This window comes from Anopheles coluzzii, chromosome 3, assembly GCF_943734685.1.
Source record: "Anopheles coluzzii chromosome 3, AcolN3, whole genome shotgun sequence".
NCBI classification, from domain to species: Eukaryota; Metazoa; Arthropoda; class Insecta; order Diptera; family Culicidae; genus Anopheles; species Anopheles coluzzii.
Window position 1 is genome coordinate 10,750,446 of NC_064671.1, and position 16,321 is coordinate 10,766,766.

Below are 16,321 nucleotides of genomic sequence, written 5' to 3' on the forward strand. Positions count from 1 at the left end.
AAACAATGGAATGAAGCGTTCAATGCGCAAACCACACACACACACACACATTGAGAGGGATGAAGAAAAAGAGGAAATTATGCAAATAAGCCACGAACCCTTTCATGTTTGGGGGATATGTTGGTTGCTTTTTGTTTTGTTTTTAAACTGCATTTGGTTTGCGGTAATGTGACAAAATTGTGTGTTGCAAGTGCAGCGACCTTAATTACACCAAACAAGTGAGTCAAGGTGAACGTTTTTTTACCTTTTGTATGCAGTTTGAAGTAACTCAGCGCAGTGTTAATTGGTCAGCGGTAAAGTTGTAATGCTGCTGTAAATTAAATAAAGTTCGCAACAGTTCCTGAAAGCGCCCTCACTTTCAAAGGAACAACATAAAAGTGATCAAATTTCGCACGAAAAGCTTAATTCCAACCAGCCACAGTTCGCAGTAAGTGGACGTAATTAAGAACAAACTTACCTTCGACCGAACAGCAAACAGCGACAGCGGAAAATGGGATAAACCAAATTAAGGTCAGCGTTGTTTACCAAAGTCCAAGCATTGACAGTTCGGGAGGGTTCGTCTTCAACCGACGCCGCCTGTTGCTTTGATCAAGCTCTTTCTTCCATTCCCGTCAACAGCAACCGAGCTTTTGAAACAACCACCCAGACCGGCGAGCCTTACCATGGCAACTTGGTGCTTGCTTGTAAAACTATTTTTCATTTTCTTTCCACCCCTGTCTGCTCCACGTTTCGAGACGTTGCCCGTGCGCGGAAAATGTCAAACGAAAAACAGAGAAAAAAAGAGCCACCATATTCCACCAATATCTGCCATGCTGAATGTGTAAGTACAGGATTCTTTCCACAACTTTATTATTATTTTTTTTAATTTTACGTTTTTTCCTTTTTTATTTCTTTGTGTTTGAAATGTAAATTGAAACTTGTATCAGTATAGGGCGTGCTTGCGAGCGGAAGAGAGAGAGATGAGCGAAGAGGGCATAGGGAGAAACGGGATGGGCTGGAAAGAGTTTCTTTCTACTTTTCTACGGTTGTGCTATATTTTTTTTGTAAGAATTTAATTTCCTCCCCTTCTCAAACTCCTTATCTTCTATCTCCCTCTCCCGCACACGCCATCTCTATCTCCTTGTCTCGTCCTATCCTCTGCTGACAAACTATGCCACTACAAAGGGATTGACTTAGTTATTTATGGGGTTGTTTGTTGTGTCTGAATGTGTGAAGGTTGTTTTTTTTTTTGTATTTAAGTTTTGCTTCCCATTTTCGGGACCTTTTGTATTGGTTGTCAACATATGATTTTTACAATATTACAATTCCCATCTCTCTTCATATCTCTCTGACCCTCCCTTATGCCCCTCGGGTGTGTTGAATGTCCCTACTTTCACCTCGCGTACCGTCACCGTCATCAGCAGTCCCCCAGTTTTGCTTTTGTTTTGTGTTGCTTTTACTCTTTTGCTGCCAAATGTTTGAAATACACACAAATACACCTACATACAGAGCTATATCGTACAGGTTTGGAACAGTTTTTATATATTTTTTTGCTTAAAGTATGCTTGAGCCCTTTTTTATGTTTGCTTATTTATGTATTTTTGTTTTTTGTTTTTGTTTCATATGCCCCTTTTATATTCCGCCCAGCCGCCCTGAAGTCTATTTCTCCCAGGATCCCCGCTTCCGGGACCGTGCACGGCTCCCCCCCTCCCCTCCTGTCCCTGTTTGTCGATCTCGATCAACCCGACCGGGATGTCAACACACGGGGGAACACGTGTCCGGCCCGAGACGAGGACAAAATTGTGCATGGTACTGGTAAATGATTGTATCTTAATGACAACACGCACACACGGAGGATTTGCCCCAAACAGGAAAACGGATATTAATACGAATAAGATAGGCGCCATTGTGCTGAGGATGTGTGTCTGTGTGTGTGTGTTTGTTAATTGATTTCTTTTTTTTTGTGGGTTTTCTTTAATGTTCTGCCCAACGGGAGGGTATAAATGTATACATATTTATGGGTAATTGTTTGTATGGAAGGGATTGTGCCCATGTAGCAACAAGCTCACTCCCAATCATCGCCCTCCCGACCTTCTCCTCTCCCATCCATCGACTAAAAACGGATTAAAGATTGTTTTTTTCTTCTTTTTGCGGACACGAGCGGACAATGGAAAACAGTTTTACAGATTATTTTACTGGGGGGTTTTCTCTTCACTTTCCTACACTTGTGGATACAATGGAGAGCGGTTTTGGGTAACAGTTTGCGTATCGTGTCGTGTGTTGATGAAAATATGCGGAAACCAGCGTAACCGGGACACGTGCGGCAAGGGCTGTAGCAAACCGATCGGATCCTTTGAGCCTTCTCGCCTGCTGGTAGAGGATCCGGAACCGGTGTCGATCACCTGCGGTCCCGTTTTGGCCTTGCATTTTTGTTCATTGTGATGACGTTCGGACTTGGCGGCAGGGTTGCCCAGCTTAGCCCAGGAAGCGGATGTTTGTGAAGATGGCTTTGGCCGGACGCTTTCGGTTGCAGAAGTTGACCGTCTTCTGGTGGTTGCCGATTCGGTTTTCGTGCAGCCCGACGAGCAGCTTGAACACGTCCTCACGGCTCGGGACGCACAGGTAGCGGGCTTCGGCATCGTAGCTATAGAAGGAGGAAGAGGGGATGCAAAAAAAGAAAGGTATAACGTTAGTGAAATGCAAATCAGGACAAATTGGGGTCCAAATATTGCAATGGCTGAATGTCTTTGGGGGAAATAATGAATAAATTTAAAATGCATGAATGTCGGTCAGGATTCACCTGCCATTTGTATATACAATTGAATTGTATTTTAAAAGCCTTAAAGACAATTGTAATGATGTTGAACATACTTCCTTTAAAATGGCAGAAAATGTCTTCCTTCCTTTAACAGGAAAATACTTAAATATTTAAATGTATTGTAAATGTATTTAACTAAAAACATAAAAAAATTAATTATAATATAATGAAATGGATCATTTTGAAGGCTAAAACATTTTTATTGTTGGCTGTGCTTTTCAAAACCTTTATAGTAAGAAAAAAGATAATGAAACAAGTATGTTAATTCTAAATGTTAACATTTAAATATTTTTTTGCTTTTTAGTACATTTTAAAATTATAAAGTCACTGAACATATCTTATCCAATCTTTAAAAATTATTGAAATTATCTTATCAATTATTATTGATAAACATATAAGAGACAGTTACACTATTGGAAACGAAAAACGACAAATTTAGAATTAAACAAAAACATTAACCTCTGCCTTCAAAAAAACGCTGCACTAATGGTAGAAACTATTTTTGAAACTAAACTCCTACCAAAAGAATGAAAAGGAAAAGCCCACTCCTTAATCAAACAGACCGCTTCTTCTCTCTCCAGCAAAACAACACCTCACAATGAAAGCTGTTTAGATTCGATTTTCGAGAATCCCACCGTTACAAACCGGCGCGAATCGTTTCACGATCCCATCGCCTACCAAATGCTTCTTTCAATTTCGATTTACAATTCCACGTTGCTTCTTCATTCCAACTCGTGCTCCACACTTACGTTCGGCTGCGTGCGTTCTGACGCTTCCAGGGATAGCGCCTGTAGTACCGTCCGGACCGTTTGCCACCGTTCGGCGTGAGCTGCTGCGTCCGCATTCGACCACCATCACCGAGCGGTCCATCCTCCTCGCCAAAGCTTTCCTCGTCGTCCTCGGCATCGTCATCGTCTTCGAGCGCGGCGTCGCTACCGTCGGTTGTGTCATCTCCGTCGACTTGCGTGCGTCGCACCGAGCCCGCCTTGCCGGCCGCATCCTCGATGTAGACAATCGGCAGCGGTCCCTCGGGCAATTCCGTCAGCAGCTTCATCAGCAGATTCGATTTGATTTCGATGTCCTCCTCCTGCTTGATGCGCTCCAGCTGCTCCCGGATCAGATCGATGCTTTCCATCATGCGCCCGGTCGGCTGGGGGTGGTGGTGGTGGGGGGAGGGAGCCGCCTCTTCGTGGTCGACCACCCGCGGTCCACTAATGGCGCCGAGTGCGGCTAGCAGCAGCGGATTGTCGCCGATCTCGTTGTCGGCCGGGTCGAGGACCTGCGGCTCCTGCGGTATGTCCAGCGGCGGTGGTCCCCCGTGGCCAATGAAATCTGAAATTTGAAGGAAGCAGGTAGGATGCTTTTAAGTGTGAGTGGCGGGCCGCACGTATGTGTGTGTGTGTGAAGGGGCGTGAAAAATCGAGGAAGTTTCAGGACGCTCCCCGGAGGCGACAATAGGCGACTAAATCAAGCAAAACTGTTTGTGCTTGGGCGATGGGGAAAGTGAGTATTTTTGTTTCGTGATTGAATGGTGTTTGAAGATAAGGGATTTTTCTCTGTCAGTGAGTGTGTGTGTGCGACGAACACTTAGCTCCTGTGGGAATTATCATCCGTCTTTGGTAAAGCGTATCGGAGGAAGAAAGATGAGTCGATAGAGCAGCCAAGCGTTGATGTATCGCGATAACTACCACAACAGACGGCTTTATCAATACAGTATCGTACGAATGGTTGTTTAATTAAGTCAAATCTTGAGCTTCCAGTTAATTAATTATGTAAATGAAGCCACTTCTTGATTAATAAATAATAAAAGGCATCTAAAACCCTATTTTGCATACTTTTAGGCTCTCTATTACTAATGCATCAAACATCCCATTTTGCATACTTTTAGGAGGTCTATCACTCAAGCATCTAGAATCCATTTTGCATACTTGTAGGCGCTCATCGCTCAAGTTTGAACAGTCTAATCAAGGAAAACCTTGTTTGGTGTTTAAGGTTTGTCGTTTGATGTAGTTTTTACTGCCCAATCTTATACTGTACAAAGACGAATAAACGCCAGTAAGCTGAATCTTTATTTAGAACGATTTTAGTATTCTTAGTATTTACCCTACGCCATAAACTCTTGTAAACATGCTCTTAAGATCAATTGACCTAAAATAAAATACCTTGTATTTGATTCTATCTTCACCTCCTACTTCCTTGAAATGCATTCCGGTAAAGATGGTACACTTACTAGAAAGCAGCTCAAATAGACGCTTCACGTTTGTGCGTGCAGTAAACAAGACCCTTACCGAAATGTTGCCTTATCTGTTCTAGAACATCAGAATTAAATCTGTCTGCTAATGTAAACGACAGTCATAAAAAAGAACTTTTCAACTTTAAAAAGGAGGTCACCACCTCTCACGGGATGCATCACTTATCAAGCCAATTTCAACAGTCATGTGTAAGTGAAATCAATAAACACGTAACGATGACAACGTCAAGCTACGCACTCAATGGTGAAGTACACTCAAAAAGTCAATCGAAAGAACTCACATTCAATAAGCATTGTCATCGCTTTCGGAAAAGAGCTTCGAAGAGAAACTGATAAAAAGGAAGAAGATGAGCGAAAAAAGGTATCAGTTCCCTTCGCTTCTCCGCCAAAAACCTGCTACAAGTGGCTGCCAATACCCGCCTTCACCAGGTCTACGTGAGTGTCAGTTTCATTTGAACCGTTTAGTAAAATTGATTGCCAGATTATGTTCCGGGGGGGTTAATGATTAACCCACGTTCCTGGAATCATGGGTTCTATTCGCTTTGATCCTAAGGAGGCCTATACTTCGGTTCCGGATATCCGGATGGGTACCGATGGAGACGAATAAATGTCTCACGCGACAAGCACCAACACAGACGTAAATAGTATTTCTCGCATTTTCTTTCCCTCATTTAGTACTCCAATGCAAGGCGTAAATGGTAGGTGCAGGAGTTTCTCTGTACCGAAAAAGTAAGCATTAACCGATCGTGCACGTGGCCGTATGTGTTGACTGTTTAGGAGCAGCTCGGCCGGTTCTGCGTCTTCTGCTCACCATAATCACCATTCATGATATCCGTTATCAATCTCAATTACGATCCTACGCGTGGTGCATGGGAGGCTGTTGCCTAAATGGTTCCCTTTGTCCGAGCATTACCGTAACAAGGTTGCTATTTGACCTGTTTTCCTCTATCAGCACGTGAGTTTGGCTCTACCTGTACCTACGTCCTCTTAAAGCGAGCAGGACATTTATAGAACTCCAATGCTAGTCGTAACACATTTCTCACTCTTCCTTATTTCAGAAGACTGGGTGGGCTTTTGCTAGAATTGATACTAGCTTCACTACACCACAGCCACATCCGGAATATTCCTCAGGCAACAGGAGATAGATAAAATGGGCCTTGGTTAAATTTAATTTCAGTCACTTACCATCCACACCGCCCTGTCCGCCGATATCGATTGCCGGAAGGGCACGCTGGAATGCTGGCAGCGGTCCGACACCGAACGCTTCCGACGGCCTTTGATCCGCGTGCCAACGATGATGGCCACCGGCTACCGGTGACCCTCCCGGCTCCACCATCCGATGCACGAAACCGGCCATCCGATGCTCCGGCATCCCAGCGCCGCCTGCCAACGGTTGCCGTTGCGACTGCTGATGCTGCTGCTGCTCGCTGGCTAATGAACCGTGAGAATCGTGGGCAGCGTGTGGACCGCTGCCGTTTAGCCCGGGCTTCGGCCCGGTGACAGCACCCCGGAACAGTGTTTCGAGCGGACGGTGCACGGTGTACGGGGCGGTACCATCGTAGCCCCACACGACGGAACCGGTGCTGAGTAGCAGCAGCACACAGATACCGGTGCACATCAACAGCCGTGACATTTTCACGGTGAAGGATTTGGCTCCTTTACGACGCTGGGGTTGGGGCTGTTTGTTTCTTGCCCGGTGTTGTTGGATGTTGCTTTTCGTTTTATGTTCACTCACGGTCTAGTATCGATTCACTGAAAACACTGTATGGGAATGAAACTCAAGACACTGTAGCCCCGCTTGATCGGCATTACTGTGACTTCTGTCAAGTCAAATGCGTAGCAAAGGTCACGGCTGTAAGTACACACTATTCAAGAATCAGTAAGCTTTTGTTTACTCCTTCCGTAAGCAGCGCTGTCCGATCATTAAAATCTAATAAATGCAGTCCAAGTATTGCTCAAGTACGCATGGTAAATGGTTAACGATTTGGCCAGCGGCTAGTGATTTTAACAATTTACATTCAACAACATTATGATGCAAAGTGCATTGCGACCGTTTAATGATGGCACGATTTTCGCGCGGGCAAAAAACTCAACAACTGGTCAAGAAATTAATTCCCTGCCGTTCGACCGTCGGTGCACAACATTCACAATGCATAACTTCAGGCGTAAAACTGCTTTTTCAGGTTCGATAAACAGTGAAAAATAGAATTTTCCTTCCAATGTGGGTTTATTGATTCGCTGAAAAGTGTGCGCTGTAGAACGACGGTTTCATCATTACCGTAATGAGCCTAACGGGGTTGTGCTTGTCGTGGAAAATGAGCTCAAGATCGTTGAGTGGATCCCTGCAGAGTGCCGTGTAATGCGGCGCTTTGACTGGTGTTGTACAGTTTCTTGTTGGAAACGTTTACGTTGGTAATTTACTCATTAGCAACACTTTCATGTTGTAGAAGTCTTTAGTGAGTCTGTGTGAGCGAATACAAAGAAACAAGCGCGGGGCAATCGGTGCACGTCGATGAGCTTTCCCGTGCGCCCGAAGGTATGCTAATATTTGCAACCCTTTCGACAAAAATAGCATACTCAAAGACACAATACTATTTTATTTTTAATTTAATTTTGTTAGACCAGTTGAATATTAAATACTTAAGTAATCATTTAAAAGTATTCAGCTGTCAAATATTGAAGCCTATATGAGCTATATTGTGAAGAGTCGATTTTTTTCTTCTATTAATAACATCCAGCAGCAACAATGAGGTTTTATGCTAGATAACATGTTTCTTGCGACTATTTTTACAACATAATTCTTAGCAACCAACAAATTATTCAAAAAACGATGTTTTAAGCCACAAACGTACACTCAAAATCTGCCAAAAAGAGCATCATTACCCGGATAAAAATAAACCTTCACTCGAAGCTTCGCTTTCCTAATTGGCGGGTTTTTCCGGTGAGTAACATGTGACAAAGCTAAACCGCATTTGTGGTAACCGAAAGCAGTAACAAACATTCGCTCGGTTGTGGAAGAATTCACGCAAAAGGAAATCAATTTCCCCTTTGTATGCCAATTATTCCCTCATGCACCCGCAAACGTACACCGAAACGAGCAATTATCTATCTTATTAGCCTTGTTTGCTCCCCTGTGGCGGCGGCGGCATTGCTCGTGTCACACGGTGACTGCCTTCATTTAAGGTGGCGGAAGTTTTCCAGAAAAGAATGGAAAACATTTTACCGACACGGAATGTGCCAGACGTAGAACGCTTTGCACAGGCTTTAATTGTTGCACTTGCTACGTTCTTTGTCGTCGTGGCGTTGTCGGTGGCGTTCGGTGGCACTTGCGAAGGCGTTACGTGCTTAAAACACACTAAACAAAAACAGCAACCACCTGAAGCCAGTACTGACCTGACACGATACTTAGTATTGACACCATTTGTTTGTGCTGTAAGTTGTATCTAGCACAAAAACATGGAATCAGTTTACTAGAAAAAATAAATAAACAGTGTGAAAAAATAGGGGAAAAACCAGGTAATCAATAAACACGACCCATAAACAAATAGCTAAACCACATGAAACGATAGAAAACGCATTTCAAATAAACAGTAACGTGATCCTTCACAACCTACGGCCCGTTTTAGCCATCCGGCCAGCGGTAGAACAACTGAAGGTAGTCCTTGGCAATCCGTAGCCCAACCTACGCGAAGCATTCTTTCACCCTCGGGCAGTGTGAACACATTAAAAATCCCAAACGTTTGCATATTTTCCGTCCGTCCGGGTTTTCCACCAGCAAGCAAGCAAGCAAAAGGCGGCAAAAGGAAAGGGAAAACCCCCTCAGCACAAGAATGTATGTCGAACTGATGAACTCAAAAATCTCTAAGCGAGAGGAAAAAAAAAAAGAAAGAAACCAACAAACGCAAACAAATGTTGCGCACCCGAAACGGAAACGTGTTGCAATGTCTAGTCATCAAACTAGTCACCACTTGTCCGGATGATAGAGGTCGTATTTCTCCATGCTGCGTTGCGTTTTTTGTCTTTCTTTTGCCTTCTTCGAACGAGCACCCTTGTGCCGGAGATGAGTTCGTTATTTTGTGGCCCAGGCGCCCAAGGAATGTAGGATGGCCGGGCGAGATAGCGGCGTGCGTGTACAGCGTGTACAAGGGTCCGAGTTGTGACCGAGTGGGCTGTGTTACGCTTCTCGCACTGTGCACTGGAAAGAAGGAAAAGCACATTCTGGACGATTCAAACCGGTGAAGGTAGCTATTTTCTGGAGAAAATTAACAAACGTTCCGGGGATGGCTGAGAATTTAAGGTCTTGTTGAGGGAGTTGATTGTACCTTTTACCAGCTAAAATTGGCCCACAGTGTCAAAGAAATACTTCTTTTAGCATGCATTGGCTTGTGCATCAGCAAACTGGTGTGTTTTTGAGCTTTTTTGAAGGTGAATAGGTTTTTAGTTTTTATAAAATGTGAATTCAATTCTTTGGTAGCTTAAAAATAGGATTATTACCAATCCTGAGCCATTCACAGCTTAATAGGAATTAATTCGAGCCACATTGTATATCTCTTTGGTTTAATTAGCTAGAAGAAGAAAGGAGCTTCAATTATGCTACCAGCACCCGGATGCCCTACCAGGTACACTTAATGCCCATCTCGTTCTCGCGTTCCATCCTTCCCTACCGCGTACTGGTTAATATTCATTTAAGGGTGGTTTTAAATATTCATTATCGGAGCATGTTTTACCGCTCTTATTAAGCGAGCAAATCGCCACGAACGTCAATCAATTATTGGGTAAGCTAACAGTAGCTGACTTTTATTCCACCTGATTGGTTCGTTGACTGGTCCAAGATCACAATCTAAAGGCGTACGGATAACGGATAAGAAAACTTTAAGAAATGGAAACGGAAAAAGGGAGAAAAACATGCTAATGTGCACCAGCACATTTAATTCAACCCTTAAATTGCGATAAACTAGATGTAGAACGGTTGGGATGAAGTAAACATGTCACTAAAATAAACTCAATCAGCATGTCACCGTCAACGAGGCTTTCAGCAGCGTGGGCAGCAAAAAGGGAATGTTCTAATTTTGACACTTGACTTTGGAACTTTTGGCCATTCGTATTAGGGCTCTTTTGATTTTTTTTCTCTCTCTCGTCGATTTGCTATTTTTGTCCCATTCCCTTGTACCAAGAAATCAAAGTCCGATAAAGGGTCCGAGCTGCCGTAAATGCTGGTTTCTCTTACTTCACCCATGCAGCCGGTCAACCAGTGTTAAGATTTATGGATCTAATGAGTTTCGGCATTGCCACCCAACCCACCCCATCATCGGCAATCGATGGCGAGCAAAGGCAAATGGAACGAGATTGTTCCACGAATTGTGGGCAAATCGTCCGAATCGTCAGACGGCAGCATGCGGATGCTGTTTCAAGCGAATCTGTTTTCCCTGTTCCGTTCGTTTCGCTCCGTGCGGCCGTTCTGCAATTAATGCCATTTTATCGCTTGTCCGTCCGCCGGCCCACCCCCTCTTGTGGCCGGGCCCGTGCCGTACCGCCCGCCAGAAAGGTCAGAACGTTTAATTAGGAATCGATGGGGTGTTGAGTTGGGTTTTCGGGCATCCGGGTGGTACAAGCGTGAGGGGTGACATTTTTATCCGAAAATTCATTTCCGCTCCACTTGGCAGGGTGAAGATTTGTTGTTGTTGTTGTTGTTGTTTTTTTTCTGTACACGATACAAAAACGACCGACTTCTTGACAAAGTTCAAATAAGGCGTAAGAAATCTTACAAAAGCGATGGGTTATAAATTAGACGGTAATTGAGCAAATGGTATTATTTAGGGGCGAATGAAAGGGTACGCTGTTGCTGTACTGGACCTTTTTGAATTATTTTTATTTTGCATGGAGGAATGGAATTATAAATCCGAATTAAATGACTTCAAAGAGTACTGTATTGCCTACTTTTAGGCGTACTATGGAAGAAATCGAAGAGTATTTCTATGAACAAATGGCTCTGTAATTTCCCATGCTTCAAAACTATACGTATGAGTTAAGCTCATATCGAAATAATGAGAATGAGTTTACTGCTTGAAGCTGAAAAAAATATGACACTGATTCGTGTCTTTTTGGGCCAAATATTAAATAACTAAACAACAGAGCGCCTAAATGTATGCAACTAGCTCATCAAAGTTATCCTTTTTAAAGTATGTTCCACAGAAAATTAATTATAACATAACAAAATCATCTCTATTAGCACCAAAAGCAAATAAATAGCTAACAACTACTCTCTTTGTAGCTGAAACTCTAATATTTTTGAAAATTCTATTGGTTTTCATACTCTTATGGCAACGCAAACAACTGCTCCAGCATGAACGCCACACACATCAGCAGACAATCATCAGCAGTATACACATATTGCTAAATTTTAAGCTACATTTCCCGTTAATTTTTCCCTCCCATCTGTTGCGCCAATTCTTTTGAAATGCTGTAAATGTAAATCGGAATCCAAATATCCACAATCCTGTTCGCATACGCACGAGCAAACATTTGCCGTTCGCATTCCCAACCGCACGATTTGTCTGGTCGGCCATTGGGCCGTGGACCATTGACCGTCAACAGTTGCCACCGAGCAAAGTCTTGTTGCGATAATCTGTCCCAAAAAAAAAAACAAACCTCCGGAAAGGGAAATGTCTGACGTCAGTCGCAATGCAAAGATTAGATAATAGCAATCGCTCTCGACAGAGTCATCCATGTTTGGGGTCAGAAATTGATGTGCAGACGGCTGCAAACTGGAAGGGAGCAGATGGGTGCATCGCGTAATAATGGTGATTTTTGTTTCGTTCGGGTGGGCAAGAACACCCCCTCCATCAATCCGTTTCTTATTTACTTTGGCTACTCGGTTCCAGCTACATTTATTTCAATTTCATTTCAACTCATTCAACCACGACCATTCAAACGCCCCTTTCTACCCGTTAAGAACCACTTGGATAGAATGTCAATGGGCGAGTGGTTTGAATTGATGTTGGTTTGCTGCTGCTGCTGCGTTGGTGTTGCGGTCCTTCAGTGTGCAGTGGTATGGATTCAGCGCTTGCTTGGATGACATTATTAAATTTTCATTGATGGAAAACCGTTACCGTTTTGGAGCGAAAAGGATCTCCAATTCGAAGGGAACGCTCCAGATCGTAATCAAATGAAATCACCACAACTGGTGAGAAATCAATTGTGTTGGGGTAGCTCGATGGTCAGTGTGGGAGCGAAAAACCCATTCAACTACAATGATTTCATTTGTTGGTTTGCAGTAAATAAAAGAAAGCAGCAACAACAGGACCAGCACAGCGTTTAGTCTCTCTCATTCTTTTCGTTTGCTCGTCTACTTAACCTACACCTCGTTATCGGCGAACGATGAATGAAAGCTGGCGCCCCAATCGTTTTTTTCTTTTACGAAAACATTCTTTCCTAACCGGATTTCCGCTCAATCGTAGTGACGGAACTGTTGCTTCCGGAAAATAACTCCGGAGGTTAGTGAACAGCCAGCGCAAGTCATAGCATTAGCCAAACCACCCACAGTGTGTGTGAAGTGCGCCAACAAGCAATAATGGTGTAAATGATATGGCCAATTTCATACGCCTAACGGCTTCATACGAGCGTGCATGCAAACACAACAACAAATGAATGTGCTATGTTTGAATATGCTATCGTTAGTTCAGATTCGTTTTCTGGTGAATGATATTTACAGAACAGACCACCATTCAACCACCGCGCCAGGTCGCCATTGATCGGAGCAGGAATGATAGGCTTCCTTTACATTTACCAAAAAGCCGCCTGCCGCAAGCCGTACTAGAATCGATGGGGTTTTTTTGCGTCGTTTTAGTCACAAAACGAACACGGTTAAATTGTTTTTGTGTTTATTTATTGGTACCAGCTACAATTTTTTGTTGAAATATCGTTTATCTTTCAACATCTTGTTCAGTCAAGCGAATGTTTAAAAAAGTACAAACAATTGGTTTTAAAAATTATGTTTTAAAAATTAGTTGTTCGAGCTCCAGTTTATTTCGCATTTTGAACGCGATACACTTTGGTTTTTAACTTAAAGGTCAGTCTCGGTTTTTCCATTTCAAACGAGCTGGTAATTATGGCTCCAATTTCATTGATGAGAAGCGCTTAACGTTCCTCGAAATAGATTGTAGCGGAGTTCCTAGCCACGATAAAACCCCGTAGACACCAACCAAAGTTATTCCAAACCATCATTCTGAAAGTATTACTTTTCAAATAGCAATTATAGCAAACCATTCTTTCTACGCAGCACTTTATTCACTTCAAACTTTTTAACTACCCATTGTTAACCTTTTCGTAGAAAAATGTTAGCCTGAAATGTAGGCAATTTTCCACTTTTTCCTACTTTTTTGTGTGTTTGACGATAACGAGCCGTGGTAATAGTTTTATGAGCTCGGTATTACGGTGCTGCCTCAGACAGTGGCATCCAACTGACACTTCGTTGCGCTCCCATTTATGGTAATCGTGAAGCGTAACGAGCCTGTGCGTTTTTTGGCTGCTTTCCTGTAGGCGTACAAGGCGTGTGGTAATGATAGAGAGCAATTTTCATGAAAAATTACTACACCCATCCCCACGATGACTTTCCTTTCGATCGGGACGGAGCCGCATTGACGGAAAAGTGGAAAACTGTCATACACCACTCGCTTACGCACGTCACTGAGCCGTTTGCGTACTGCCGATAGGAGGAAATAAAAAGGCCTTCCAAACACATTGTCATCGCTGGCGCAAACGGGATACTACAAACACTCAAAAGTTGACCAAAAAAAGGCTTTACAGTGTTGCTTTTTGGGCGTGTGAGTTTTTTGTCGTAGGCAATTTAATTGCCAGCAGTGAACTGAAGCTCATTCCCATCAACACTTTTCGCGTAGCAAGCGCGGTAAAATCGAAAAAAAACATGGTGACACTGTAGGTAAAGCCTATTAACATTGATAAGATGCTGCCATTTACAGCGGATGGTTAATTGAATTTTATTTAATTTTTAATCTAGTGGACGAAGGAAATTAATGAGATTTACCGAAACGCAATGCATTCCGGCGATAAGGGTTCATTTATTATTTGTAGGTAAAAAAGAGCAATTTTTTGTTCCTTTTTCCTAATGAAATCAAAGGAAAACAGGGACTAGAGTATGATTTTTTTTGTATCAATGCTGATGCTGCTAATGCTGCGTTTGAAAATAGAATAAATCCTTTTTGCTCTTTGCTTTTGCCTTCAATTTTTAAAGCCCCTGATGTACTCACTCACAAATTGCTCATTACGACGAACAGCTCAGCGGAACTTGTTTTTTTGCCCATCCACCGTCACCAACCTGATCGTATTGATTGAGAAAATGCCATCAGAGCCCACAAATAGCAATCCCTATTTGGCATGATATCAGTTTCCAAGACGGAATGTAGCCACATATATCGACAAAGCTCGACATTAAACTTCAAAGCAGCATGCAGAAGGCAATTCAAGGCCCGCTGTTGCTAAGGGAGTCGACGACTGTGTGCCTAATAAATGGGTGGAAAAAATCGAACACCACAGGCCTAATACGATTCGCTACCTGATGGCTGATGAGCTTTTCAATGTCGCTCGGTCTTGTGAGTCGTTAATGCACCTTAGCGGAGAGCGCGACATTCCCAGCCCGAACATGCACAGTACACTGTTCCCATCAGCTACCTTTCTTGTGTCGTGCAGGATATCGATTTATTGGAAAATGATTAACAGTTGTTTTTTTTTCCTTCTTACTCTAATGCTATTTTCGATTCTGAGTGATGCAGCACCACTTGATAAGAGGCAATAATAAGGTGGAAGTGGAAAAGGAAAAGGGAAGAAACAGCCCTGTCTGCTCATGCAGAAGTGCAATTGAAACATCGGATTACTGGCTGGGAGGGTTTTTCTTCTTTTTTGCTCAAAGTTTTGTTTTACATCAGCTTATGATATTATTATTGACTCAAAAGACTTTTATCATCACAAATTTCACACCATGCTGAAACCCCGAATCGAATTATGCAGGCGCCAACCACCAACACGGTCCGTCAGATCGAGGGGATCCACGCGAATGTCTGGCCACCGCTGTCATAATGGTGCTATTTTTCGCCCGCCGCTGCTGCTGCTGCTACTCGCGCGTCCATTAGCCGTCGGTCGGTCGGTCAAACACGGACCAAAATCTAATAAACTTTTCGCACTTTCATCACCAACACCGCCATGAACCAGCCCTGTGGTTGTAGGTTGTAGGAGGGGTTGGTGGTGGTTTTTAGCTTCTTTTTCCCCCTGATTCTATTCAGCACGAATTAGTGTTTGATTCTTCGGTACACATTTCGATTGCCATCATTGACCTTTGAAAGATCAAACGCAAGCACACGGCCATGAAGTAACGTGGAAGTCATTGGACATTGGTTAGCGAGGAAACTTGATCAACTTTCACTGCGAGTTTTTCACGCTTTAATGTTTAAGAATTTACTGGCATTTTCTTGTAAGAAATTTTGCTTATTTTTATGCAAAACTATCACTCATAATGTTAAAATCCACTTATCACCTCTTAGACAATATTCATTTCACCAAAAATAGCAAATAAATAATTTATTAAAAAAAATGCACCAATTTCACACCAATAACCTCATCCACTAATATTAGTCCACTATTTTTATCTTATCTTTTACCCCAAACTAGCACTATTCCGGTTCACGAGCACAGACACACACAAACACATGTACACTCCCAACCGTCCAACCGACGACCACTTGTTGAAAGTGCGTTTGACGGAAGTTTCGCCACCGTCACTGGCTTTTATATTTTTGCCGGCACAAATGAGTGAGCTTCGTTGCCTTTCCCGTTTCATTTTCCCGCCCACCCTCCTCGCGCAGGCAATGCATTTCCTTCCAACGTGCGTACCAGTAGCAGTCGGGTGATGTTCATTTCCACAAACGCGTATGCTCGGGCAGCGTTCGGATGAACCCACGGTGTGATCGTTTCCCGAAGCGCTTCCCCGAGTGAATTCCGAACACAGACTCGATGGTAAAGGTTTCCTGCTTAGGGTCGACATGACTTTCGATAGGGATGATTCTTTTTCTTCTTCTTCTTCTTCTTCTTCTTGTATACCTTGCTAGAAGCCCACGCGGACGCAGGTCGCAGGTCCGAAGGGACGGAGCGCTTTACTACAGATAGTAAAGGAAGCAAAAAAAATGGCTTTCATTCATAAAATGTTCGTCCACTCGGGTCAGAATTCGAGCACGAATCCTTGAGCGTAAATTCAGCGTTGCTGC

The 16,321-nt window shown here is 43.2% G+C and overlaps 1 protein-coding gene across 3 annotated transcripts; it reads right to left on the minus strand.

Moving 5' to 3' along the window:
* Positions 1-1,252: 1,252 nt before the first annotated feature.
* Positions 1,253-15,824, minus strand: LOC120958093 (uncharacterized). Of its 3 annotated transcripts, none has more exons than XM_040380662.2 (4): positions 15,719-15,824; positions 6,234-6,809; positions 3,547-4,129; positions 1,253-2,623 (listed from the first exon to the last, which is right to left on the minus strand). In XM_040380662.2, the coding sequence occupies exons 2-4, from the start codon at positions 6,679-6,681 to the stop codon at positions 2,455-2,457; spliced, it is 1,200 nt and encodes a 399-aa protein (XP_040236596.2). In that variant the 5' UTR covers positions 6,682-6,809; positions 15,719-15,824; the 3' UTR covers positions 1,253-2,454. The 3 variants fall into 3 exon arrangements, with proteins under 3 accessions (XP_040236596.2, XP_040236595.2, XP_040236594.2); XM_040380661.2 differs by having other exon boundaries at positions 6,234-6,900; XM_040380660.2 differs by having other exon boundaries at positions 6,234-6,913.
* Between the last annotated feature and the right edge of the window lie 497 nt (positions 15,825-16,321).